General features: G+C 33.2%; 2 protein-coding genes and 1 pseudogene across 2 annotated transcripts in view; all 3 read left to right on the top strand.

The window, feature by feature from the left end:
- The first annotated feature begins 2,268 nt into the window (after positions 1-2,268).
- Positions 2,269-4,792, top strand: LOC135136994 (cilium assembly protein DZIP1L). Its single transcript, XM_064066515.1, has 5 exons — positions 2,269-2,497; positions 2,545-2,777; positions 2,824-3,405; positions 3,453-4,109; positions 4,158-4,792. Exons 1-5 carry the CDS (start codon positions 2,389-2,391, stop codon positions 4,713-4,715), a joined length of 2,139 nt encoding a protein of 712 aa, XP_063922585.1. The 5' UTR covers positions 2,269-2,388; the 3' UTR covers positions 4,716-4,792.
- Positions 4,780-27,007, top strand: part of LOC135136995 (uncharacterized) — a 216,917-nt gene continuing 194,689 nt past the window's right edge. The window contains exons 1-5 of the mRNA XM_064066517.1: positions 4,780-5,111; positions 11,303-11,525; positions 11,583-11,722; positions 11,771-12,104; positions 17,499-17,620. Of these exons, the coding sequence (XP_063922587.1) occupies positions 4,887-5,111; positions 11,303-11,525; positions 11,583-11,722; positions 11,771-12,104; positions 17,499-17,620 (1,044 nt within the window). The 5' untranslated portion in view covers positions 4,780-4,886. The remainder of the gene's footprint in view (positions 5,112-11,302; positions 11,526-11,582; positions 11,723-11,770; positions 12,105-17,498; positions 17,621-27,007) is intronic.
- LOC135136877 (processed variable antigen-like) lies at positions 17,772-26,279 on the top strand (annotated as a pseudogene).

Genomic DNA, 27,007 nt, shown 5'->3' with positions numbered 1-27,007 from the left:
AGACTGATTTTGGTAAATTATATCCCCTCTTAGAAAATAAAGGGCGGATGGGCGGGGTTTGTATTTGCTAAGATACGACTGATTTTGCCAAATGATTTCATTTGCCAAAATCAGTCTTATCTTAACTTATGTTATCATTTGCCAAAATCAGTCTTATCTTCGCTTATATCATTTGCCAAAATCAGTTTTACCATCGCAAATACAAGCCCTGCCCACCCGCCCTTTATTGTCTAAGATGGGATATAATTTACTGAAATCAGTCTTATCTTAGCTTATGATATCATTTGCAAAATCAGTCTTATCTAAGCTTATGATATCATTTGCCGAAATCTGTCTTATCTTAGCAAGTACAAGCCCCGCCCACCCACCCTCTCTTTTTTTAAAGGGTATATCATTTGCCAAAATCAGTCTTATCTTAGCTTATGATATCATTTGCAAAATCAGTCTTATCTTAGCTTATAATATCATTTGCCAAAATCAGTCTTATCTTAGGAAGTACAAGCCCCGCCCACCCGCCCTCTCTTTTTTTAAAGGGTATATCATTTGCCAAAATCCGTCTTATCTTAGCTTATAATATCATTTGCCAAAATCAGTCTTATCTTAGCTTATGATATCATTTGCAAAATCAGTCTTATTTTAGCTTATAATATCATTTGCCAAAATCCGCCTTATTTTCGCTTATATCATTTGCCAAAATCAGTCTTAGCATCGCAAATACAAGCCCCGCCCACCCGCCCTCTGTTTTCTTAAAGGGTACATAATTTGCCAAAATTCTTCTTATCTTAGCTTATGATATCATTGCAAAATCAGTCTTATTTTAGCTTATAATATCATTTGCCAAAATCAGTCTTATCTTAGCAAGTACAAGCCCCGCCCACCCGCCCTCTCTTTTTTTAAAGGGTATATCATTTGCCAAAATCCGTCTTATCTTAGCTTTTGATATCATTTGCAAGATCAGTCTTAGCTTATAATATCATTTGTCAAAATCAGTCTTATCTTACAAGCCCCGCCCACCCGCCCTCTCTTTTTTTAAAGGGTCTATCATTTGCCAAAATCCGTCTTATCTTAGCTTAAGATATCATTTGCAAAATCAGTCGTATTTTAGCTTATAATATTATTTGCCAAAATCAGTCATATCTTAGCAAATACAAGCCCCGCCCACCCGCCCTCTATTTTTTTTAAAGATATATCATCTGCCAAAATCAGTTTTATCTTTACAAGTACTACTCCACCCACCCGTCCTCTATTTTCTTAGAGTATATATATAGGGCGGGCGGGTGGGCCTAGTACTTGTAAAGATAAGACTAATTTTGGCAAATGATATCATTCACTCGCCTTCTATTTACTTAAAGGGTATATCATTGCCAAAATCAGTCATATCTTAGCAAATACAAGCCCCGCCCACCCGCCCTCTATTTTCTTTTAAGATATATCATCCGCCAAAATCAGTTTTATATTTACAAGTACTATTCCATCCACCCGTCCTCTATTTTCTTAGAATATATATAGGGCGGGTGGGTGGGGCTAGTACTTGTAAAGATAAGACTAATTTTGGCAAATGATATCATTCACTCGCCTTCTATTTACTTAAAGGGTATTACATTTGCCAAAATCAGTCATATCTTAGCAAATACACCCGCCTTATATTTTCTTAAAAGATATATAGGAGAATCAGCGAGACAAGACGTCTACGTCATTACTTTTGCAATGTTGACGTATTATATTGCTTATGCTTTATGTAAAATTATGTTATAGGTAATAAATGTTATGTTTTTTGTTTGTAGTTTCTTGTTCTTTCTTTCCTGATCGTCGGAGGTAAATTTCATTTGTGCATAAAATTCTGCATATTTCGAAAGAATTTTGTGCATATAAATGCGCATACTTTGAGAAATATTTGTGCATATAAATCCGTTCTTTAATAATGACTGAAATGGGTGGAAAAAACCCAAACTAGTAAAACTAAAACAGAAAACTAAACTAAACCAAGTTAAAAATTATCCATTTTGTTGTGACAGCTTAAAATAACAAATAAAATGACGATAAATACAACTAACGAAGACGCAATACACAAAAACAGTGTCACAATTACGTTGTTATAGCTGCAGTTTCACAACCCGATTTCTCTCTTCAATAATAAATTGCAAAATCACAGACACAATCGACGTTTTCTTTTTTTTTTTTCGAATCTGAAAATTGCTCATGCGCCCCGCCCTCTCTGCCATCGATCCACCCCTGCATTCACCGGCAGCAATCCCCGACACACGTTTTCTGTTTGTAGTCATCACCGCGCACGCGCACTATTCAAACTTGTGCCTTCCTCTAACCCCAAAAATCGCCTTTTCATGCCTTTTTTGCGCGAATCGTGCCCAAAAAGGCCCCAAATGAGCTATGTTCAGTGCTGACTACAAGTGGCAACATGACTACGTTCGTCTAGCCTTCGATACAGGGTTTCGCTTCGAGCGACACAAGTCAGACAATTTTGACAAAAACAGAATAAGTAAGTGTTTTGTTGAAAACAGCAAACTGTTCACGATATGTAAGCAGGTTCCATTGATCTTGACCGGGTGGTCGAAGACCGGGACTTTGCCACCATCGAAAAATTCATACCTTGTGTGACCAAGTTTGTGCTTGATTCAGAGCAGGCGCAGCTTTTGGACGAAAGTTTCGTCAAGACGTTTCGGTTGAGCCAGCTTTCGATTCAGTATTTGCTTTATTGTAAAAAGTATCTCGATAATACTGTTATTTTGGTTAAGGATGAAGTGAAAAAGTTGAAAGAGGTAGGCAACCAATTATACACGCAAGTGTCTCGAGTCAGGTTTTTAGGAAAATAAGGAGCTGAATCTGTTCGTGGAGGACCTGAAGGGGCACATTGAGACTTTAATGAAAGAGATTGACGAAAAACCGGTGTTTAGGTGCAATCAGTGCGATAAAGCGTTTTCAACTGAGGAGTTTCTGAGTTCGCATATTAAGCGGCGTCATACACTTATTGTAGAAGCAGAAACTGATAAATTACAGATGGAAATAAAAGAGCTAAAAGGGAGACTTAATAACGCTGAGAAGATGATTCAAAAGGAGCAGGACGTAGATGCTAATTTTAGCAAAGACACGGAACTGAGGAAGATTGAAGACTTGCAACAGAAATTTGAAGATTTGAGGCTTCAAGTTCAGTCAGAGTTGAAGATTTTGCAAAGTCAGCACAATTTTCAGGAGAAGTGGTTTGAGAAATTCGTTAGTGGGAGCGATTTGCGCAGGCGCAGAGAGAGCACGACGCAGACTGACTTAGGCGCGGATTCGCAGGCAGTGACACCAACTTACAAGTTTGATGAGAAGGATAAGGAAAATATTCCTGAGATTAGTGACACCCAGAAACAGATGGCTGAATTTGGAGAAGCTCTAGAGACAAAAGTAAAGTCAAAATGTGTGTGATTAATTTTTGACTTATTTTTTTAAAGGTCACTTCTAGTCTTCAAAAAATCGAGAATCAGATGCAGTCGTTTTGGAACAAATTGAGCGACATGGAGCGATATAGAGTGAAGAATGAAGATCTTGAGAAGCCTAAACCTGCAGTGAAAGCTAGGAAAAAGTTTACTTTAGTAGAATTAGTGAAGAGTGAAGATACAACTGTAACAAAAGAATCTCTAGAAAGTGAATCAAGAAAGTCAGAAAGTGAAACTAACTCTGAAGAGATTGCTGCAACTGGGAAGAAACATTCTCCTGTGAGAGTAGTCGCAACACAATTGAAGAAAAGTCCGTTTAAGGTGCAAACAAGTAAAAGTCTAGAGTCAACAGATCATGAAGATGAAGATACAATTACTTCTGAGACTATAGTTTCAGAAGCAGAAATTGCTGATTCGCCTGAAGAAGAACAAGAAGAAGAGGAAGAAACCCCTCCTAAACCTAAACCAATTCCTAGAAAACGCCCACACAGTTCTGACAAAAAAAGTTACATAGATGAAGAACTCCTCAAGCACTTTAGGGTTACAGTGGAGAACATTATAATGGCGCGAATCCAGGACTTGGGGGTTTCGCCAGATTGGAAAGGACTTCCAGCACGTTCCTTCAACAGAGCGATGGAAATTGTGAACCATCAAGCAACTCTAACAAAGAAGGTTCATTTTTTTTCATTAACCACCCAATTTTGACTTATTTATTTCCAGACTTACCCAAATTTCGACTTTATCTCATCACAGATTGAGAAAACCGTGACTAAAAAAGTCGAAGAAACAAAAACGAAACGACTTAAGAAAGTAATTAAAGCGAAACCACAAAAAGCGGAACCGAAAAAAGAAAAGTCGCCGAAAATCGAGATTAAAAATCGAAAAATGTATGACACTGATTCGGATACAGACAGCAAGCCGCAAGCTAGAGACAATCTGGGGGAGTTTTCGGCCCCCTATTCCGCCGTCATAGAAGAACTGAAGGCCGTCACGTCAAAACTAGACACAAAAGAACTTCCAAAAGAGGACCAAACGAAAGGAGTACTAAAAAGCTACCCCTCTGTGGGTTCCCTAACCAAGAAAAAAGTCCTTTTTAATTTAAACACCGACGAAGACGACGAAGAAGACGAAAAAAAGGACGTGTCGTTTAAAGATGGCGGCAGCAGCACCAGCATCACCAGCTCCGTCTTCGACGCGACCCCCAGAAAAGAAGACAAGAAAAAGGACAAGGAAAAAGATATTGAGGACTTATCTGACTTTGACTTTAGTGACATGTAGTTTTTATTTTCCGTTATGAATTCAAACACGATTTATCTAGTCTCTAGTCATAATAAACATTTTTAGATTGCGGTTTTTATCGCCTCTGAAATATTTTCAAAAGTGCCACTGCAGTCCACTTGAGATAGCGTGCTTTTGAGTCTGTTTGTTTGTACTTGCGTGTTGCCGACAATGTTAGGCTTGAGTGGAAAACGTGTTTGGGGTGGTTTAAATTTGGGGAAGTTCTGTAGGGGGCTGTCCAGGTTTGACAAAATCGTTGTTAGTGACGAGGTTAGGGGTGCGTTGAGCGAGAATAAGCCCGTGGTGGCCCTTGAGTCCACCATCATTACGCATGGCATGCCGTTCCCCCAAAACGTTAAGTGCGCTTTGGAGGTGGAGGAGGTCGTGAGGAGTCAGGTACTGGAGGTTATGTTGTTTTACACGTGGTATTAAGCAGGTATTAATTGCCGCTTCGTTGATAATAGGGAGTATAATCAACTGTCAAATAGTGGTACAGTCAGCGACAAATTATCTCAAGGTCGTAGTCTAAACTTAAACTAAATTTCACCCACGAAGTTTCAAAAACCTTCAAATGTGCTCACGTTTTTATATTAAAAAGAGGGTGAATTCTATTCATGTATTTTTAAAATTTGGCGTGATGACCTTGAAATAAAGAAGTTTGTGACTGTACTTTGCGAATTATGATTTATAGTATGTGTCAGTATGGAGACAAGCCGCAAATTGAAAAATTGCATTTCCTGTGGCAGCTTTGGGGGCGTTTATTAACCATTTTATTAACAGACACGCTGGACGCACATGACTTCATTCTTTTTTTTTAAACAAGTCATTAATTATGGTTGTTATTAGAAATAGTCAAAACTAATGCGATAGTTTTATCGTTGCTTTTATCTTTGCAAATGTTTATTATTAGCTATGTAAATGTCTAATGCCACTAATCGTTATCGCTGTTTTTATGTAAATTGAATATTTTTTAAGGGGTATAAATAGCTAATGGGAAAGTTGAGTTTTTTTTTTTGTAGAGTAAATACAGTTATTGATTTATGACGTAATGACGTATTAGGTGTTGTGCTGCCATCTAGCGCTCGGAGCTACAAGAGAGATCGATACTTGAATAGATATCGCTTTTACTAGTTTTGGTGGGTTTATTATCTGGACTGTAGATAGAGCGCCTTTTTCTCGTTCTTTTAAATAAATTCCAGCAGTAGATTAATTCCGAACTATGTTAATGAATGTCAAATAAAAAAATTCTCGCATTTACTCCTTTTATTGAGTTTAAGAAATTCAATGAAATACTTCTATGATATAGAAAATTTTTCACATATTCAATTTTTTTTTTGTGATCACGGTTAGAATTAAAAATTTGTTTCCAGTGTAGAGGGTTTAAGACATTTTTGCTACTAGAAAAAATCTAGGATCTTCTGGGAAAATTCGATTTAAGTAAGGTTTTAAGATGTAAGAAAACCCATAAGTGCTATTTGAAACTTTGATTAAAGTGGTATGACTATATGACCTAAATAAAACTCAAAAATTGGTCAAAAAAATCGAGAAATGGGAAAATCGAAAAATCCGGAAATCGTAAAGTTGAAAAATTAAAGAAACCATTAATATAGAAATTGAGAAATCGAAAAATCGAAGAACCTAAAAATCGACAGCCGAAAAGTGGAAAAATCATAACATTGAGCAATCGAAACATCAAAAACTTAAAAAATCTAGGATTAAAAAAAATAATAATAAAATATCGAAATATTGAAAAATCCAGAAATGGAAAAATTCCTGAATTTGAAAATGTTGAAAAATTGAGAAATCGAAAACTTGAAAAATCGAAAAACCGAGATGTCGAATACTGAAAAATCGAATAATTGAAATTAAAAAAAATTAATCCTAAAATCGAAAAATTTGATCTGTCCAAAACCGGAAAATTTAAAAAAAGCGAAAAACTGATAACTTGAAAAACTGAAAATTAAAAAAACTGAAACATCCAGAAGACGAAAAAAATTGAAAAATTAAAAATTAAAAAATCGATCTATCGAAAAATTGGGAAATCTGAAAAATTTGAAAATATTTAAATAATTCGAAGCAAATCTAAAACAAGCGAGAAAATACAAAAAAATCCGAAACAACCCAAAAAACTCAAAAAAAGTCAAAAAACAAAAAATGCAAACACTCCAAAAATACAAAAAATCCGAAATCACGAAAAAATCTAAAGAATTCAAAAAATCGAAAAACCGGAAACTGAAAAATCCGAAAAAAAAAAAACATTCTGAGAAAATCATTGGAGTTATCGAAGAAATGAAAACGGATATGACTTCTGCGGCCCGAAATCTACAAGAAAATGTATTAAGTGAAATTTCGAAAATTTTGTTGAAAATTGGTGGGAAACTGGGGTTATTATGCATATTTTTGAATTTTTCAAAGGGCGATTCTGGAATAACCATTGGAGTTATCGAAGAAATGAAAGCGGATATGACTTCTTCGAAAAAGTCCGAAATATCGACAATTTAAAACAATGAGAAGTCGCAAATTCGAAAAACAGAAAAATCGAACTAGCCCAAAATTGAAAAATTAAAAAATGAAAAATTAAAAAAAAAAATTATTCAACGACAAATCGGGAAATCTCGATAAATAGAGAAATCGAAAATCTGAAAATTGACAAGTCGAAAAATTCAGAAATCGAAAAATCAAATTATTGATTAAACTACAAATTGAGGAATTGAAAAATCCAAAAATTTAAAAAATCGAAAAATTGAAACTCGAAACTGCAAATTGATCGAAAATTGGGCGGATTTTGCATATTTTTGAAAGTTTCAAACGACGATTCTGGAAAAATCATTGGAATTATCGAAGAAATGAAACCGGAAATGACTTCTGAGGCCCGAAATCCACAAGAAAATGTATTTAGTGAAATTTCAAAAATTTTGTTGAAAATTGGTCGAAAATTGGGCGGATTTTGCATATTTTTGAAAGTTTCAAAAGACGATTATGGAAAAACCATTGGAGTTATCGAAGAAATGAAAGCGGATATGACTTTTGCGGCCCGAAATCTACAAGAAAATGTATTTAGTGAAATTTCGAAAATTTTGTTGAAAATTGGTCGAAAATTGTGCGGATTTTGCATATTTTTATATCCTTCAAAGGATGATTCTGGAAGAATCATTGGAGTTATCGAAGAAATGAAAGCGGTTGTGACTTCTGTAAAAAATAAATTTTAGGTTTTTCGATTTCTCGAGGTCTCGGTTTTTTTTTTGGTTTTTAGTTTTTAAGTTCGCATTTTTTCGATTTTTCGATTTTTCTAGTTTTTAAATTTTCTATTTTCCGATTGCTCGATTTTTCGACATTTCTACTTTTCGGATTAAAATTTTTCGCTTTTCCAATTTTTCGATTTGTTAATTTTTTAATTTTTCGATTTATCCCGAACTTAATCCCGAAATTAATTCGGAACTTAAACCCAAATTTAACTTATCACTCTCTCTCTCTTTCATTTCCCATTTATCGCTCTCTCTCATTCTCCCATTTATCACACTCTCTCTCATTCTACCATTTATCACTCTCTCATTGTCTCATTTATCACTCTCTCTCATTCTCCCATTTATCACTCTCTCTCATTCTCCCATTTATCACTCTCTCTCATTCTCATATTTATCACACTCTCTCATTCTCATATTTATCACACTCTCTCATTCTCCCATTTATCACCTTCTCTCTCATTCTCCCATTTATCATTCCAAATCCACAAATCCTAAAATCCAGACATTCAGAAAAATCGAAAATCTAAAACTCCAAAAATCCAAAAAACCAAAAATCAAAAATCCAAAGATCCAAAAATTCAGATATCCGAAAATTCGAAAATTTAAAAATCCGAAAATACAAAAATGTAAAAATCCAGAAATCCATAAATTCAGAAATTCAAAAACCCATTAAACAAAAATCCAAAAATCCAGAAATTCAGAAATCCTAAAATTCGAAAATTCGAAAATCGAAAAATCCAAAAATGCAAAAATGCAGAAATTCAGAAATCCAGAAGTCCAGAAATCCAGAAATCCAAAAATCATAAATCCAGAAATCGACAAATCCAGAAATTCAAACATTCAGAAAATCCGAAAATCCAAAAATCCAGAAATCCAGAAATCCAGAAATCCAAAAATCCAGAAATTCGAAAATCCGAAAAACAAAAATCCAGAAATCCGAAAATCTAGAAATCCAAAAATTCAGAAATCCGAAAATTCGAAAACTCGATAATTCGAAGATCCGAAAATCCAAAAAAGTTAACCCAAAATTCAAAAATCGAGACATCCAGAAATCAAAAAATCCATAATTCAAAAATCTTGAAATCCAGAAGTCCAGAAATCCAGAAATCAAGATATCTAGAAATCTGAAAATCATTCTCTCATTTATCACTCTCTCTTGAAAATGTCCAAGCATTAAAAAAAAACAAACATTTAATTTAAAAATCAAAAAATTCCAAGAAACTCAATAAACTCAAGAAATCAAATAATTCCAAAAAGCCAAAAAATGAAAAATATCCCAAAAATAAAAAAATCAGTGAAAAATGTAAGAAATACCACAAAACACCCAAAAAACCAAGAAAATCCAAAAAACAAGTAAACTCAAGGAAATCAATAATTCAATAAATCCAAAAAATCCGAAAAAGTCCAGAAAGTCTGAAAGGTCGGAAAATGCGAAAAGTCCGAAATATCGAAAAACTGAAACATCGAGAAGTCGAAAAGGCGAAAAATAGAGAAATTGAAAAACTGAAAAATAAAAAAATTTTAAAATCGAGATATTGAAAAATCGAAAAAAGTAAAACCGAGAAATCGGAAAACCGAAAAATTGAAGAAAAAAAATGGAAATTCAAAAGTCGAAAAATCCAGAAATCGAAAATTCGAAAATTTAGAAACGCCAATAATTGAAAAATCGTAAAACTGAAATATTGGAAAATTGAGAATATCGAAAAACTGAAGAACCTAAAAACTTGAAAAATCTAGAATTAAAAAAATAATAAAAATATCGAAATATTGTAAAATCCAGAAATTGAAAAATCGAAAAGTCTAAACATTTATTTTAAAAAATTCGAAAAAACGAATAACCGAAATATGTACTGAAAAATAAATCGGAAAATCGAAAAATTTGATTTATCGAAAAATAGAAAATTTAAAAAGTTCGAAAAACTGATAAATTGAAAAACTGATAAATAAAAAAAACGGAAATCGAAAAATATAAAATTTAAAAAATTGAAAAATTGAACTAGAGAAATCGAAATTGAAGAATTTAAAATTCACAAAATCGATCTATAAGTATGTCAAAATCGGGGAATCTCGAAAATCCAAAAAATTCAAAGAAACCCAATAATCTAAAAAATTGAAAATATCCAAATTATTCGAAGCAAATCCAACGCAATCGAGAAAATACAAAAAAATCCAGAATAGTCCAAGTAAATCCAAAAAATGAAAGAAAAGTCCAAAAATACAAAAAACCGAAATTACAAAAAAATATCTAAAAAATCAGAAAAATATGAAAATTTAAAAGATACAATAAACTCAAGAAATTCAAGAAATCCAATAATCCAAAAAATTGAAAATGTCCAAGAAATTAAAAAATACAAAAAGTCAAGAAACTCAACAAATTCAAGAAATCAAATAATTCCAAAAACCCATAAAATAAAAAAATATCCCAAAAATAAAAAATATATAGTTTAAAAAAAAGTAGCTTACCCTCGGGAAGTAATAACAAGAAACAAGAAACCCAAAAAACCGAGGAAATTAAAATAACTAGGAAAGTCAAGAAACTTAATAATTCCAAAAATCCAAAAAATCCAAAAAATCCCATAAAGTCCGAAAAGTCGGAAAAATCCGAAGAGTTTGAAAAGTTCCAAAAAGTCAAAAATATCGACAATTTAAAACAATGAGAAGTCGCAAATTCGAAAAACAGAAAAATCGAACTAGCCCAAAATTGAAAAATTAAAAAATTGAAACTCGAGAAATTGAAAAATCGCAAAATGGAAGACTTAAAAAATTGAAAATTTCCAAAACTGACATTTCAAAAAATTGGGAAATTGGAAGTTGACAATCTGAAATTACAAAAAGCCGAAAATGTTGAATAACATTTGAATCATTTTAAAATAGAATTCTTGGAGATGACGTCATCAAACTGACAGATAGACGACAGACAAACGAAACGGGAGACCACTTTTTTCGTACTCTAGTCTCATGAAATGTCGATAAAACATTCTCAGGAAGTGAAAACACACACACATGACACACCGCTAAAATTCTACACACTATCAAACCCTCGACATCCGCGGCACACAAAAAACGACCAATTAAACCCTACACTAAACACAGTTCCCATTTCAGTGTACAACATCCAAGCAAACACACAACGCCGTTTTAATTAGCGTAATCCGCGTAAACACGAAATAATCAGCTTAGCGTTGCATCTGACTCGCATCTCTCTAACAGTGATAATAAATCCACCAATAAAGGCCATCCACGTGTCACCCCGAACCCGGCCTTGACTCCCATCTAGCCAATCGCGCGATCTAATTAAATATTTCATCTACCCAATTAAAAAAATCATTTTATATTCGTTAGGGTGCCATTCCTGCGACTGTGGCGATAATTGAAGGTCGGGTCAGGGTCGGCCTCGACGAAAACGAAACCCGGCGACTGGGCGACGTCGAGCGGAGCCGGCCCATCAAAACGTCTCGGCGGGACCTCGCCTACGTCGTCAGCCAGGGCCGGAACGGGGGCACCACCGTCTCGGGGACCATGCTCGTGGCCGCGCACGTGGGGATACCCGTCTTCGCGACAGGAGGTGAGTGCGATAATCGAGCATTACAGCACTCGTGCGGTAAATTCGCTTTGTGGGTAGGCATCGGCGGCGTGCACCGCGGCGGCGAGTCCACCCTCGACGTGTCCGCCGACCTGACCGAGCTGGGCCGCAGCAGCGTCGCCGTCGTCTCCAGCGGCGTCAAATCGATCCTCGACGTCCCCAGGACGCTCGAATACCTCGTAATAGAATCAAGTCGGAATGAAAAGCACTCTAACAATAATTTGCAGGAAACTCAAGGAGTGTTCGTCGCCGCGTTCGCTGGCGGGAAGGATTTCCCTGCGTTTTACAGCAGGAAGAGCGGCTGCCAGGCTCCCTACGCGGTACAAACCGCACAGGAGGCGGCGGAGATAATTCATTGCAATCGGAGGCTGAATTTGCGATCCGGCATGCTTTTTGCCGTACCTGTCCCGGAAAAATACGCGATGAAGGAAGAGGTTATAAATGGTGTTATAGAAGAGGCGCTGGAGGAGGCGGGGAGGAGGGGCGTCGGGGGGAAGGAGATAACTCCGTTTTTGTTGGGGCGGATCGGGGAGATCACTGCAGGGAAGTCTTTGGAGACGAGTATCCTTAGATAATTGTGTCAGAGGCAATTGACGTTTCTTGTAGCTATCGGGGATGGGGGCGGCGGATTAATGGCAATCAAGGGGGGCGGCGGGGTTTTTTATTTTTGGCGGCACGTGCAGGTCTTTAGCACTAGATCATCGAGTAGGTTGCACGAATTACAACTAAAATGGAGAATTATACATATTGTATAATGATTATCTTTTTTGTCTTACCGGTTTATTATTGGTCTATAATGGCATGCATTTGGGGTACATTATTGCCCAAATAATACCCTAGGGTGTTAAAACTAGTAGCGGTGGTGACGTCAATAGAAAACGTAATCGGCTGGAAACCAACTATTACCTAGTGTATTGCTGGCTGTGTATATATGACGACAGCGCTAATTTATATTATTGAAACCACGATCTCTGCTAACAGGCAAAAATCCTAAAAATCTAAAGAATCCGAAAAATCCAGGAATTAAAAAAATACAAAAAATCCAAAAATTAAAAAAATTGAAAAAGAATTGAAAAAATCTAAAAATTTAAAATATCTAACAAACTCAAGACACTCAAAAACTTCGAGAAATCTAATGATTTCAAAAAAATACAAAAAATGGAAAATATCCCAAAAATACAAAAATTAGAGAATTAAAAAAAAAACAAAAGTAAATCGCAAAAAATCAATAAATCCAAAAAATGTAAAAAACAACATCAAAAAAATTCAAAGAATCCAAGAAATCCGTGAAATCCGAAAAAACCGGAAAATCGGAAATATCGGAGAGATCTGAAAGATACGAATTGTCCGAAAAATGCAGAAATCCAGAAATCCAAAAACCCAAAAATAAAAAAATCGAAAATTCAAAAATCCTGAAATCCAGAAGTCCAAAACCCAAAATCCAGAAATCCGGAAATTCAGGAATCCAAAAATCATAAATCCAAATCCACAAATCCAGAAATCCAGATATTCAGAAAAATCGAAAATCCAAAAATTTAAAAATCCAAAATTCCAAGAATCTACAAAGCCGGAAATACAGAAATCCAAAAATCGAAAATTCAAAAATTCAAAAATCCTAAAATCCGGAAGTCCAGAAACCCAAAATCCAGAAATCCAGAAATCCAGAAATCCAGAAATTCAAAAATCATAAATCCATAAATCCAAATCTACAAATCCAGAAATCCAGATTTTCAGAAAAATCGAAAATCCAAAACTCCAAAAATCTAAAAATCAAAAATCCAAAGATCCAAAAATTCAGATATCCGAAAATTCGAAAATTTAAAAATCCGAAAATACAAAAATGTAAAAACCAGAAATCCAGAAATCTACAAATTCAGAAACTCAAACATTCAGAAAATCCAAAAATCCAAAAATCCATAAGTCCAGAAATTCAGATAACCGAAAATTCGAAAATCCAAAAATCCAGAAATCCAAAAACCCACTACACAATAATCCAAAAATCCAGAAATCCTAAAATTCGAAAATCCGAAAATCGAAAAATCCAAAAATGCAAAAAATCCGGAAATCCAGAAATTCAGAAATCCAGAAGTCCAGACATCCAGAAATTCAAAAATCCGAAAAACAAAAATCCAGAAATCCGAAAATCCGAAAATCTAGAAAATCAGAAATTCAGGAATTCAAAAATCCAGAAATCCAAAAATCCGCTAAACAAAAATCCAAAAATCTAGAAATCCAAAAATCAGAAATCCGAAAGTTCGAAAACTTGATAATTCGAAAATCCGAAAATCCAAAAAAGTTAACCCAAAATCCAAAAATCGAGACATCCAGAAATCAAAAAATCCATAATTCAAAAATCTTGAAATCCAAAAATCCAGAAATCCAGAAATCTGAAAATCAAAAAGCCAACCCAAAATCCAGAAATCTAGAAATCTAAAAATCCAAAAATCAAAAAATCCAAAATTCTAAAATCTAGAAATCCAGACATTTAAAAATCCATACATCCAGAAATTCAAAAATTCAAAAATCTTGAAATTCAGAAGTTTATAAACCCAGACAGAAATTCGAAAATCCGAAATTCTGAAAATCAAAATTTCAGCCCAAAATCCAGGAATCCAAAAACCCAGAATTTCGAAAATCCTAAATTCCGAAATTGGGAAAATCCGATAATCCGTAAATCCAAAAAACCAACCCAAAAATCCAGAAATCCTGAAATTCGGAAAACCCGAAATTCAGAAATCGAGAAATCCAGACATCTAGAAATTCAAAAATCAAAAATTCAAAAATCTTTAAATCCAAAAGTCTAGAAATCCATAAATCCAGACATTCAGAAATCCGAAGATCTGAAAATCAAAAAGCCAACCCAAAATCCAGAAATTCTGAAATCCAGAAATCCAGAAATCTAGAAATCCAAAAATCAAAATCCAGAAATTCGAAAATCCGAAAATCGAAAAACCAAAAATCCAGAAATCCAAAATTCTGAAATCCAGAAATACAGAAATCCACAAATCCAAAATTCTGAAATCCAGAAATACAGAAATCCACAAATCCAAAATTCTAAAATCCAGAAATACAGAAATCCAGACATTTAAAATTCCAGACATCCAAAAATCCAAAAATCTTGAAATCCAGAAGTTTAGAAACCCAGACAGAAATTCGAAAATCCGAAAATCTGAAAATCAAAAGTCCAACCGAAAATCCAGAAATTCTGAATTCCAGAAATCCAGAATTTCAAAAATTCAGAAATTCAAAAATCCAAGAATCCAGAAATCCGAAAATCCTGGAATCCAAAAATGGGAAAATCCGAAATTTCGAAAATTCTAAAATCCTAAATCCAAAAAACCAACCCAAAAATCCAGAAATCCTGAAATTCGGAAAACCCGAAATTCAGAAATCGAGAAATTCAGACATCCAAAAATCCAGACATCTAGAAATTCAAAAATCCAAAATTCAAAAATCCTCAAATCCAGAAGTCTAGAAATCCAGAAATCCAGACATTCAAATCTGAAAATCAAAAAGCCAACCCAAAATCCAGAAATTCTGAAATGCAGAAATCCAGAAATCCAGAAATCTAGAAATCCAAAAATTCAGGAATCGAAAAATCTACAAATCCGAAAATCCGAAAATCCGAGAATCCGATAATCCGAAAATCCAGAAATTCAGAAATCAAAATCCCAGAAATTCAAAATCCAAAATCTAAAATCCAGACATCCAGAAATCCAGAAATCCTAAAACCCAAAAATCGAAAATCCAGAAATACAAAAATCGAGAAATCCAGAAATCCGGACATTCAGAAATCCGAAAATCCAAAAAGCCAGAAGTCCAGAAATCGAGAAATCCAGAAATCTAAGAACCCAAAAATTGAAAATTCAAAAAATTCAAAGGTCCAAAATACCAAAAATTCAAAAATAGAAAAATCAAAACGCCAAAAATCCGAAGGATCCAAAAGATCCAAAGAATTCAAAGAATCCAAGAATTCCAAGGGATCCAGGGAATGCACGAAACCCAGAAAACTCAAGAAATCCAATAATCTAAAAACCAAAGAAACTCAAAAATTCTAAAAATCGATAATTCTAAATATCCCAAAATTGGTAAATATCACCAAAATCCAAAAGATCGAAGAATAAAAAAGTACAAAAATAAATAAATCAAAAACCCAAGAAACTCAAGAAATCTAATAGTTCAAAAAATTCGAAAAGTCTGAAAATACCCAAAAATTTTGAAAAATCGGGAAAATCCGGAAAATCCGAAAAATCCAAAAACCCACAAATTCGAAAATATCTGAGAAATTTAAAAAATCCCCAAAAAAAGATGAAATGTAGGAAAAACAAGAAACTCAAGAAATCCAATCCATAGAATCCATAGAATTCAACGAATCCAACAAATCCTAACAATCCAAAGAATTCCAGAACATAAAAATCCAAAAAATTCAAACAATCCAAAAAATACAACAAAAAAAAAAAATGCAGCAAACCCAAGAAACTCAAGAAATCCAATGTTCCAAAAATCGAAAATATCAAAAAATTTAAAATAAACCAAAACGTCAAAATTTAAAATATCCAAAAATCTAAAAATTCCATGAAACCCAAGAAACTCTAAAAATTCAAGAGGTCCAATAATTCGAAAAATTTTCAAAAAAATCGGGCAAAAAAAAATTTAAAAAGCCAAAAAACCCAAAAACCAAGAAATTCAAGAAATCCTATATTTCTGAAAATCCAAAACATTCGAAAAATGCGAAAAGTCTGAAAAGTCCAAATAATCCGAAAAGTCAGAAAAAACCGAAAAACTCGAACAACCCGAAATGGAAAACAAAAAAAAAATCCAAAAATTTCCAAATATTCTCAAAAATCCAAAAAATTCATGAAATGCAAGAAACCCAAGAAAGTAAAAATTCCAATCAGCCAAAAAATTAAAAAAAATCCAAATATTCAAATAATTAAACAAAAATCAAAAATCTAAAAAATCTAAGAAGCCCAAGAAACTCAAAAATTTAAGAAATCTAATAATTCTAAAAATCCAAAAAATCAGACAATAAATTAAAAAAGAAACAAAAGCCAAAATTCCAAAAAAACAAAAAATCTAGCTGTCAAAAAACCAATAAATCGAAAAAATTTTAACAATTCAAAAAAAAAATCAATATGTCGGTCTACATTTTTGGTTCATCTGTACCTACATTAATGTATTTTTTGTGCTTAATTCGCTGTTTAAATCCGATGAAATAAATGAATGCTTTCGCAGTAAAAATTTTTTTTTTGTAGAAATCAAAAATTAATCGATTAGACATAAAATTGTGTATGTATCACGGCTGTTATTCGAAATTTATACCCTAGACCTAGAGCTACTTCACAATACCCTTTAGACATAAATAACTAAACTGAAAACCCACCACATTGACAGAAAAAGGACATTTGAGATGACATTCAGGTTGACTTTTAGCGTTAATAGGAATATTTGGTGTATAGATTTTTTAAGTTTGTGCAAATAACTAAGGACGCCACTGTGAATATTGGATTAAATACGTAAAAAGGAAAACTTTATTTCTTATTCGCCCAAATTTTTAATCAAAGACAAATACTGTTTCAACACTGTTTATTAATAACAACAATAATTAAAAATAATATTGGTGGTGCAAAAACTCTGGAAATGGTCTTGCCCCAATTGTATTCGTATTTTTCATGTTGGAAACTACGCCACTGGAGCGCAAATTTCTTAGTTTGACATTTGTGTTGACATTTAAATTATATTCGTCACAGCCAACACAAACAGACCAGAAATTAATATTTTTGTCCCAAATCCATGTTCCCAAAAATACACAAAATCATTCCGCCGCTTTTCTCAATTTTATCGCCTCCAATAACAATTTAAAATCGACTCCGCGAAGTTAGCTGCATGAAATGACAGTTGCGTTGACAGTTCGTCGCGCGCCATTTTCGCTTGTGCCCCCTTAACCATCACCAGACATCGCCCTCATCAAGAACAATGCCGAAACTGCCGCTTGTATCGCCGTGGAACTGGCCAAGTTGAATACCGGCGGCCCCTCGGAGAGCGCCAGGGATGAAGTTAACGACGCGCCAGCTCCGGTGAGTACTTAATAATTTCGAGTCTCTCGGCTGTCGTAACGTTCACGAAATATTTGTACGTCCGTGATCAGACTCGACGAGATAAAATTGTTAAGGAATTGTGCTCGATTCCGACGAAATGTAGGTCAGTGGGGATGCTGCAGATGCGACAATGGTATGTAATGGTGGACGTGGGTGAAAGGGGTCGCGCTTTGTTGCATTAGGGAATAAAGAATAATGTCTTGAGATAGTGGCTGAATGCACGACGGGTGACAGGTTTATGACGGCTTTATCAAAGGAGACGCTGATGCAGGAGATGTGTTTGTTGGCGGATGGGGTTATCGGGGGGTGGAGCGGTTGCGGTGGGGTTTATTATAATTTTAAATTGGCTGTTGGGGCGAGGATGATCGTATTTGTTGAGTCAAGGGTTTTATTAATAGTGGGGTGCTTTCATGGGGAAATCCTATAGTTAGTTCCTCTTTAACGCACAAGATATAGAGCGTCTGGTCTCCATGAAATTTATTTAATGATCTTCAGCGATGACGTCATCAGTGGTTTAGATGGGGGTAAATGTAGATAATTCTTGGTTTGTAGCAAATGTCACTCTCTAAGTCTAAGATCTCCTTGTCTGCCTATATTTAAAGCAGATATAGCTAATGGAAAAAAAAAGAAAAAAATCGAAAAATGAAAATATCGGTAAGTTGGAAAACTAAGAAATCGAAAACTTGAAAAATCGGGAAATCGAAACCTCAAAAAATAGTAAAATCGAAAGATTAAAAAAATCGAAAATGTAAGTAATATAAAAAAAAATTGGTCTAAAGAGTTTAGACAGTACTTCCCTCGCTGTCGGAAACTTGACGACTGCATGCCTATTGTGTTTTTTTCTCATTACATTTTTGTAGTGGGAATTTAAAAAAAAATTGCGATGACGTCATCAACATTTTTGCAAGGACACGTATATCAGTTGGGATAGATGTAGTGTAATACTAAGAATAAAATTATTATATTCTCAAATTTTCGGGAAAATGAATTGGGTCGTTTGAATATTGATTTGTAATAATCAATAAAATAACGAAACAATTTACTCACGTATACCTACGTATCAGAGGCAACTGAAAATCGTGTATGTATAAACATTGTTAATTTAAGATGACAGGCGTAACAGCATACGTGAGAGCCAAACACAGAAACTGTAAACAAAACGACCGTCGGTTTTATTGCTTCGACTTCCGCTTATTATATAAAACATTGGGTTTTATTTTAATTCTTGACGGTGAAATTCACAATTGGTTGATTATAAACATGTCTATTTCACATTCGCGGAATCAAGTGAACGCATAAAACAAATGCAGGTCTGTAATGTTAAAGTCGATGTAAATAAGCGTGCTACCCTTATGTTTCAACCGAGTTTTTCCTTTAACAAATTTTGTGTCTACCAAATTGGGTTGGTTGGGGTGTAATACTAATAATAAGTGTTGCCTTTAATTTAATCAATAAAATAAATTGACTTCATTAATTCTTTTGAACCACCTCTTAAGAAAATCTAAAAAATATGAATGAAATGATAAATCACAAGTACAAACTCATCATATTTTTTGCATTTTAGATAGGATTTATTCAGCAAAATTTAAGGGTGACGTCATCAATTTTTTTAGGAGGGATGAACAAATACATTTTGAACAAAAGTTTACCATGCTTATAATAACTTTAAAATATTCCCAAGATTTCAAAGCATTCGGTTTTGTAATTCCTGATTAAATCGATAAAATAAATTCACGCCTTCATTAATTTTTTTGAGTCACCCTGCATATGCAAATCCAAAAATATGAATGGAATGATAAATCACAAGTACAGACTCATCATATTTTGTACATTTTAGATACGATTTATTCGGAAAACTTTTGAGCTGACGTCATCAGTTTTTTGTAGAAGATAACCAAATATATTTTGACTAAAAATTTATTATGCTCTTTATAACCTTAAAACATCTGCAAGATTTCAAAGCATTCGGTTTTGTAGTTCCTGATTAAATCAATAAAATAAATTTACGCATTCATTAATTTTTTTGAGTCACTCTGTATATGCAAATCCAAAAAATATGAATGGAGTGATAAATGACAAGTACAGGCTCATCATATTTTGTACATTTTAGATATGATTTATTCGGCAAACTTTCGAGCTGACGTCATCAAGTTTTTGGAGGGGATAAGCAAATATATTTTGACTAAACATTTATTATGCTCTTTATGACCTTAAAACATCTGCAAGATTTCAGAGCATTCGGTTTTGTAGTTCCTGATTAAATCAATAAAATATATTTACGCATTCATTAATTTTTTTGAGTCACCCTGTATATGCAAATCCAAAAAATATGAATGGAGTGATAGATCACAAGTACAGACTCATCATATTTTGTACATTTTAGATATGATTTATTCCACAAACTTTTGAGCTGACGTCATCAAGTTTTTGGAGGGGATAAGCAAATATTTTTTGACTAAAGATTTATGATGCTCTTTATAGCCTTAAAACATCTGCAACATTTCAAAGCATTCTGGTTAGCAGATTAAAAATTAAATTTCAAAATGTTGTTTTATAATTTTGATTTTTTTTCCAAAAATCTGGACGTTTCGGGTGAAAAGTCGATTCAGAGTTGTAAACTACATGTGTAGGACTATGTTATTTTATACAATTGAAAACCCATTTACTATGTACAATTTTGAAGTGACGTCATCGCTTTAGTGGTGGGGATGATTCGACAAATTTTGGTTAGCGTTTTACCATCTACATGATATTCTTAATATAAGTACAAAATTTCACAACAATCGGTCGAGTACTTTCGGAGATTATCTGTCTAATAAAAATCCGGGACAACAGACGGACAGACGGACAGACGGACAGACGGACGGACAGACGGACAGACGGACAGACGGACGGACAGACGGACAGACGGACGGACAGACGGACAGACGGACGGACAGACGGACAGACAGACGGAAATGGGAGACCTATTTCTTCGTCTTCTAGGGGTCATGAAAGATCGAGAAAACGTAAAAGTAGAGAGTCGGCCGACGGACTCGATTACAATACTTCCTTTGCTTACGCTCGGGAAGTAAAAAGGAAAAACTAAAAAATCAAAAATCTAGAAATTGAGAAATCGAAAAATCTAAAATTTAAACAATCGAAAAATCGAAGAATCGATAAACTGAAAAATTGAGAAATTGAAAAATCCCAAAACTGAAAGATCGAAAAAATAGAAAATTGAAAAGTCGAAAATTCGAAAAACCGCAAAATCTAAATTGAAAAATTTAAACATCAAGAAACTGAAACATCGAAAGACCTAGAACTCGAGAAGTCGAGAAGCCGAAAAATAGAACAACTGAGAAATCGAAATTACCCAAAATCTAAAAATCTAAAAATCGAGAAATCCAGAAATTGAAAAGTTTCCAAAATTGAAATGTTAAAATTGGGAAATCGAAGAATCGAAAAGTGTAAAAATTTTAAAAATTGAAAAACCGAGGTGTCGACAAATCGAAAAAATTCAATTTTTAATCTGGTAATCGAAACATTAAAAAATTGTAAAATCGAAAAAATGTAAAATAAAAAAATCGAAAAGCTAATAAATAACAAAAAATAGAAATCGAGAAATCGAACAATTTCAATTAAAAAAAATCGGAAAACTGAAGAATCAAAAAACTGATTAATAAATAAATCGAGAAACTGAAAAATTCCAAAACTGAAATATCGAAAAACTGAAAAATCGAAGAATTGGAAAATCGAAAAATCCTGAAGTCCAGAAGCCGAAAAATCGAAAAATTTAGAAATCGAAGTAGCCCAAAATTGAAAAATCGAACATTTTAAAAATCAAAAAATTCAAAAATCGAAACATCTAAAAGCGAGAAATCGAAAAAACGAAAGATCGAGAAATCGAAACATTTAAAAAGTGAAAAAAGTAAAATTTTAAAAATCCTGAAATTGCAAAATCCCAAAAACTGAAACATCGAAAGCTTGAGAAATCTAGAAATCGAGAAATTCAAAAATCTAAAAATTCAGAATTCCAGAAATCCAGAAACCCAGATATCCAGAAATCCAGAAATCCAAAATTCCAAAATTTTAAAAATTCAAAAAATTAAAAAATGCAAAAAAGTCAAATTTCCAGAAATCCAAAGAATCTAGAGAATCCAGAGAATCCAGAGAATCCAGAGAATTCAGAGAATCCAGAGAATCCAGAGAATCCAAAGAATCCAAAGAATCCAAAGAATCCAAAAAATCCAAAGAATTTCAGGAATCCGAGGAATCCGAGAAATTCGGGGAATACGAGGAATCCGAGAAATCCGAGGAATCCAAAGAATTTAAAGAATCCAAAGGATACAAAGAATCCAAAGGATCCAAAGAGTCCAAAGAATCCAGAGAACACAGAGAATCCAGGGAATCCAGAGAATCCAGAGTATCCAGAGAATCCAGAGAATCTAGAGAATCCAGAGAATCCAAAGAATCCAAAGAATCCAAAAAATCCAAAGAATCCAAAGAATCCAAAGAATCCAAAAAATCCAAAGCATCCGAGGAATCCGAGGAATCCCAGGAATCCCAAGAATCCAAAGAATCTATAGGATACAAAGGATCCAAAGGATCCACAGAGTCCAAAGAATCCAAAGAATCCTGGGAATCCAGAGAATCCAAAGTATCTAGAGAATCCAGAGAATGCAGAGAATCCAGAGAATCCAGAGAATCCAAAGAATCCAAAGAATCCAAACAATTCAAAGAATCCGAAGAATCCAAAGAATTTAAAGAATCCAAGGAATCGAAAGGATCCGAGGAATCCAAAGGATACAAAGGATCCAAACGATCCAAAGAGTCCAAAGAGTCCAAAGAATCCTAAGGATCCAAAGAATCCATAGAATCAAAAAAATCCAAATAATCAAAGGACTCCAATGAATCTAAAAATCCAAAGAATCCAGAGAATCTAGAGAATCCAGAGAATCCAGGGAATCCAGAGAATCCAACGAATCCAAAGAATCCAAACAATTCAAAGAATCCAAGGAATCGAAAGGATTCAGGGAATCCAAGGAATCCGAAAAATTCTAAAAAAATCCCAAAAAATCCATGAAATTGTTCAAACCCAAAAAAATCAAGAAATCCAATAATCCACAAAACTGAAAAAGTCCAATAATTCAAAAAATCCTAAAAATGGGAAATATCACCAAAATCAAAAAATGGAAGAAAAAAGAACAAAAAAATAATTAAATGAAAAAATCCAAGAAACTCAAGAAATCCAATAATTCCAAAAAATCAGAAAATCGAAGTTCGAAAAGTCGGAAAAATCGGCAAATTCCAAAAACTCCGAAAAAATAAAAAAACCCGAAAAATCCGAAAACATTTAAGAAAATCTAAAAGAAATTCCAAAAAGAGACATTAAATGCAAGAAACACAAGAAACTCAAGAAATCCAATCCATTCAATTCCAAAAAATCCAAAGAATCCAAAGAATTCAAAGAATCCAAAGAATCCAAAGAATCCAAAGAATCCAAAGAATCCAAAGAATCCAAAGAATCCAAAGAATCCAAAGAATCCAAAGAATCCAAAGAATCCAAAGAATCCAAAGAATCCAAAGAATCCAAAGAATCCAAAGAATCCAAAGAATCAAAAGAATCCCAAGAATTCGAGGAATCCGAGGAATCCAAATGATACAAAGGATTCAAAGGATTCAAAGAGTTCAAAGAGTCCAAAGAGTCCAAGGAGTTCAAAGAATCTAAAGAATTCATAGAATCCATAAAATCCAAAAAATCCAAATAATCCAAGGACTCCAATGAATCTTAAGAATCCAAAGAATCCAGAAATTCCAAAAATCAAAAAAAAATCTAAACAATCCAAAAAAAAACAAAAAATGCTACAAACCCAAGAAACTCAAGGAAACCAGTAATCCAAAAAATCGAAAATTTTAAAAACAAAAATTGAAAAATCGAATATTATAAAATTATAAAAATTGAAAAATCGAAAAATCTAAAAGTGAGAAGTCGAAAAATTGAAAGATCGAGAAATCGAAAGATCAAAAAAGTGAAAAATCTAAAATTTAAAAACTCGAAAAATATTGAAAAATCGAAAAAATAACCATTAAAAAATCCAAAAGTCGAAAAATCGAAAAATTGAAAAATAAAAAATACTGAAAAATAACGAAATTGAAAATTGTCCCAAAAACTGAAACATCCAAAGCTTGAGAAACCGAAAATTTGAGAAATCGAAAAATTGAAAAACCGAGAAATCGGAAATTTGAAATACAAAAAAATCGATTAAACGAGAAATTAAGAAATCAAAAATATCGAAAATTCGGAAACACCAAAAACTGAAGACTTGAAAAATCGAGAAATTGAAGAATCGAAAAATTGAAAGACCGTAAAACCGAAATGTTGGAAAATTAAGAAATTGAAAAATAAAAAATCGAGAAATCCAAATTCGAGAAATCGAGAATTTGAAAAATCAATAAATTGAAAAATCCCTAATCAGCATTATCGAAAAATTGAAAATCGGAAATCAAAAATCTAAAATTTGGAACATCGAAAAATCGAAAAATTGAAGAATCTAAAAACTGAAAAATTGGGAAAATTGAAAAATCCCAAAACTGAAATGTGGAAAAATTGGAAAATCAAAAATTTTAAAAATAGAAAAATTAATATATCGAAAATTGAAAAATCGAGAAATCGAAATATGAAAACTGAAAAATTAAAAAATCAAACATTCGAAAAATCGAAATTGAAAAATGCCTGAAGTTGAAGTGTTGAAAAACTAAGAAATCGAAAACTCGAAAAATCGGGAAATCGAAACATCAAAAAATCGTAAAATCGAAAGATGAAAAAAATCTAAAATGTAAGTAACATTAAAAAAAAGGAAAAACTAAAAAATCAAAAATTTAGAAATTGAGAAATCGAAAAATCTAAAATTTAAACAATCGAAAAATCGAAGAATCGATAAACTGAAAAATTGAGAAATTGAAAAATCCCAAAACTGAAGAATCGAAAAAGTAGAAAATTGAAAAGTCGAAAATCCGAAAAACCGGAAAATCTAAATTGAAAAATTTAAACATCAAGAAATCGAAAGATCTAGAATTCGAGAAGTCGAGAAGCCGAAAAATAGAACAATTGAGAAATCGAAATTACCCAAAATCTAAAAATCTAAAAATCGAGAAATCCAGAAATTGAAAAGTTTCCAAAATTGAAATGTCAAAATTGGGAAATCAAAGAATCGAAAAGTCTAAAAATTTAAAAAATTGAAAAACCGAGGTGTCGACAAATCGAAAATTCGAAAATTCTCAAAATTGAAATACATATTAAAACATTTTTAATCTGGTAATCGAAACATTAAAAAATTGTAAAATCGAAAAAATGTGAAATAAAAAAAATCGAAAAGCTAATAAATAACCAAAAATAGAAATCGAGAAATCGAAAAATTTCAATTTAAAAAAATCGGAAAACTGAAGAATCAAAAAACTGATTAATAAATAAATCGAGAAACTAAAAAATTCCAAAACTGAAATATCGAAAAACTGAAAAATCCTGAAGTCCAGAAGCCGAAAAATCGAAAAATTTAGAAATCAAAGTAGCCCAAAATTGAAAAATCAAACATTTTAAAAACCAAAAAATTGAAAAATCGAAACATCTAAAAGCGAGAAATCGAAAAATCGAAAGATCGAGAAATCGAAACATTAAAAAAGTGAAAAATGTAAGATTTAAAAAATCCTGAAATTGCAAAATCCTAAAAACTGAAACATGGAAAGTTTGAGAAATCCAGAAATCCAGAGATCCAAAAATCTAAAAATTCAGAATTCCAGAAATCCAGAAACCCAGATATCCAGAAATCCAGAAATCCAAAAATCCAAAAGTCCAAAAATCCAAAATTCCAAAATTCCAAAATTCTAAAAATTCAAAAAATTCAAAAAATTCAAAAATGCAAAAAAGTCAAATTTCCAGAAATCTAAAGAATCTAGAGAATCCAGAGAATCCAGAGAATCCAGAGAATGCAGAGAATCCAAAGAATCCAAAGAATTCAAGGAATCCAAGGAATCCAAAGATTCCAAAAATTCCAAAAACTCCAAAGAATTCAGAGAATCCAAAGAATCCAAAGAATCCAAAAAATCCAAAGAATCCGAGGAATCCGAGGAATCCGAGGAATCCGAGGAATTCAAAGAATCCAAAGAATCCAAAGGATACAAAGGATACAAAGGATCCAAAGAGTCCAAAGAATCCAGAGAATCCAGAGTATCCAGAGAATCCAGAGAATCCAAAGAATCCAAAGAATCCAAGGAAACCAAAGATTCCAAAGAATCCAAAGAATCCGAGGAATCCGAGGAATCCGAGGAATTCGAGGAATTCGAGGAATTCGAGGAATCCGAGGAATCCCAGGAATCTCAAGAATCCAAAGAATCCAGAGAATCCAGGGAGTCCAGGGAATCCAGAGAATCCAAAGTATCCAGATAATCCAGAGAATCCAGAGAATCCAGAGAATCTACAGAATCCAAAGAATCCAAAGAATCCAAACAATTCAAAGAATCCAAAGAATTCAAAGAATCCAAGGAATCGAAAGAATCCGAAGAATTCGAGGAATCCGAGGAAGCCAAAGAATCCAAAGAATCCAAAGGATACAAAGGATCCAAAGGATCCAAAGAGTCCAAAAAGTCCAAAGAATCCTAAGGATCCAGAGAATCCAACGAATCCAACGAATCCAAAGAATCCAAGGAATCGAAAGGATCCAGGGAATCCAAGGAATCCAAAAAATTCCAAAAAAATCCCAAAAAAATCCATGAAATTGATCAAACCCAAAAAAATCAAGAAATCCAATAATCCACAAAATTGAAGAAGTCCAATAATTCAAAAAATCTTAAAAATGGGAAATATCACTAGAACCCAAAAAGTGGAAGAAAAAAGAACAAAAAAATAAATAAATGAAAAAATCCAAGAAACTCAAGAAATCCAATAATTCAAAAAAATCAGAAAATCGAAGTTCGAAAAGTCGGAAAAATCTGCAAACTCCAAAAACTCCGAAAAAAATAAAAAACCAGAAAAATCCGAAGACATTTACGAAAATCTAAAAGAAATTACAAAAAGACATTAAATGCAAGGAACACAAGAAACACAAGAAATCCAATCCATTCAATTCCAAAGAATCCAAAGAATCCAAAGAATTCAAAGAATCCAAAGAATCCAAAGAATCCAAAGAATCCAAAGAATCCAAAGAATTCGAGGAATCCAAAGAATCCAAAGAATCCAAAGAATCTAAAGAATCCAAAGAATTCGAGGAATCCGAGGAATCCGAGGAATCCAAAGGATACAAAGGATTCAAAGAGTTCAAAGAGTCCAGAGAGTCCAAAGAGTCCAAGGAGTCCAAAGAATCTAAAGAATCCATAGAATCCATAGAATCC

This window comes from Zophobas morio, unplaced genomic scaffold (assembly GCF_036711695.1).
Source record: "Zophobas morio isolate AGI-343-1 ecotype UQ-CSIRO unplaced genomic scaffold, CSIRO_AGI_Zmor_V1 ptg000028l, whole genome shotgun sequence".
Lineage (NCBI taxonomy): Eukaryota > Metazoa > Arthropoda > Insecta > Coleoptera > Tenebrionidae > Zophobas > Zophobas morio.
This window is presented reverse-complemented; position numbering and strand designations above follow the sequence as displayed.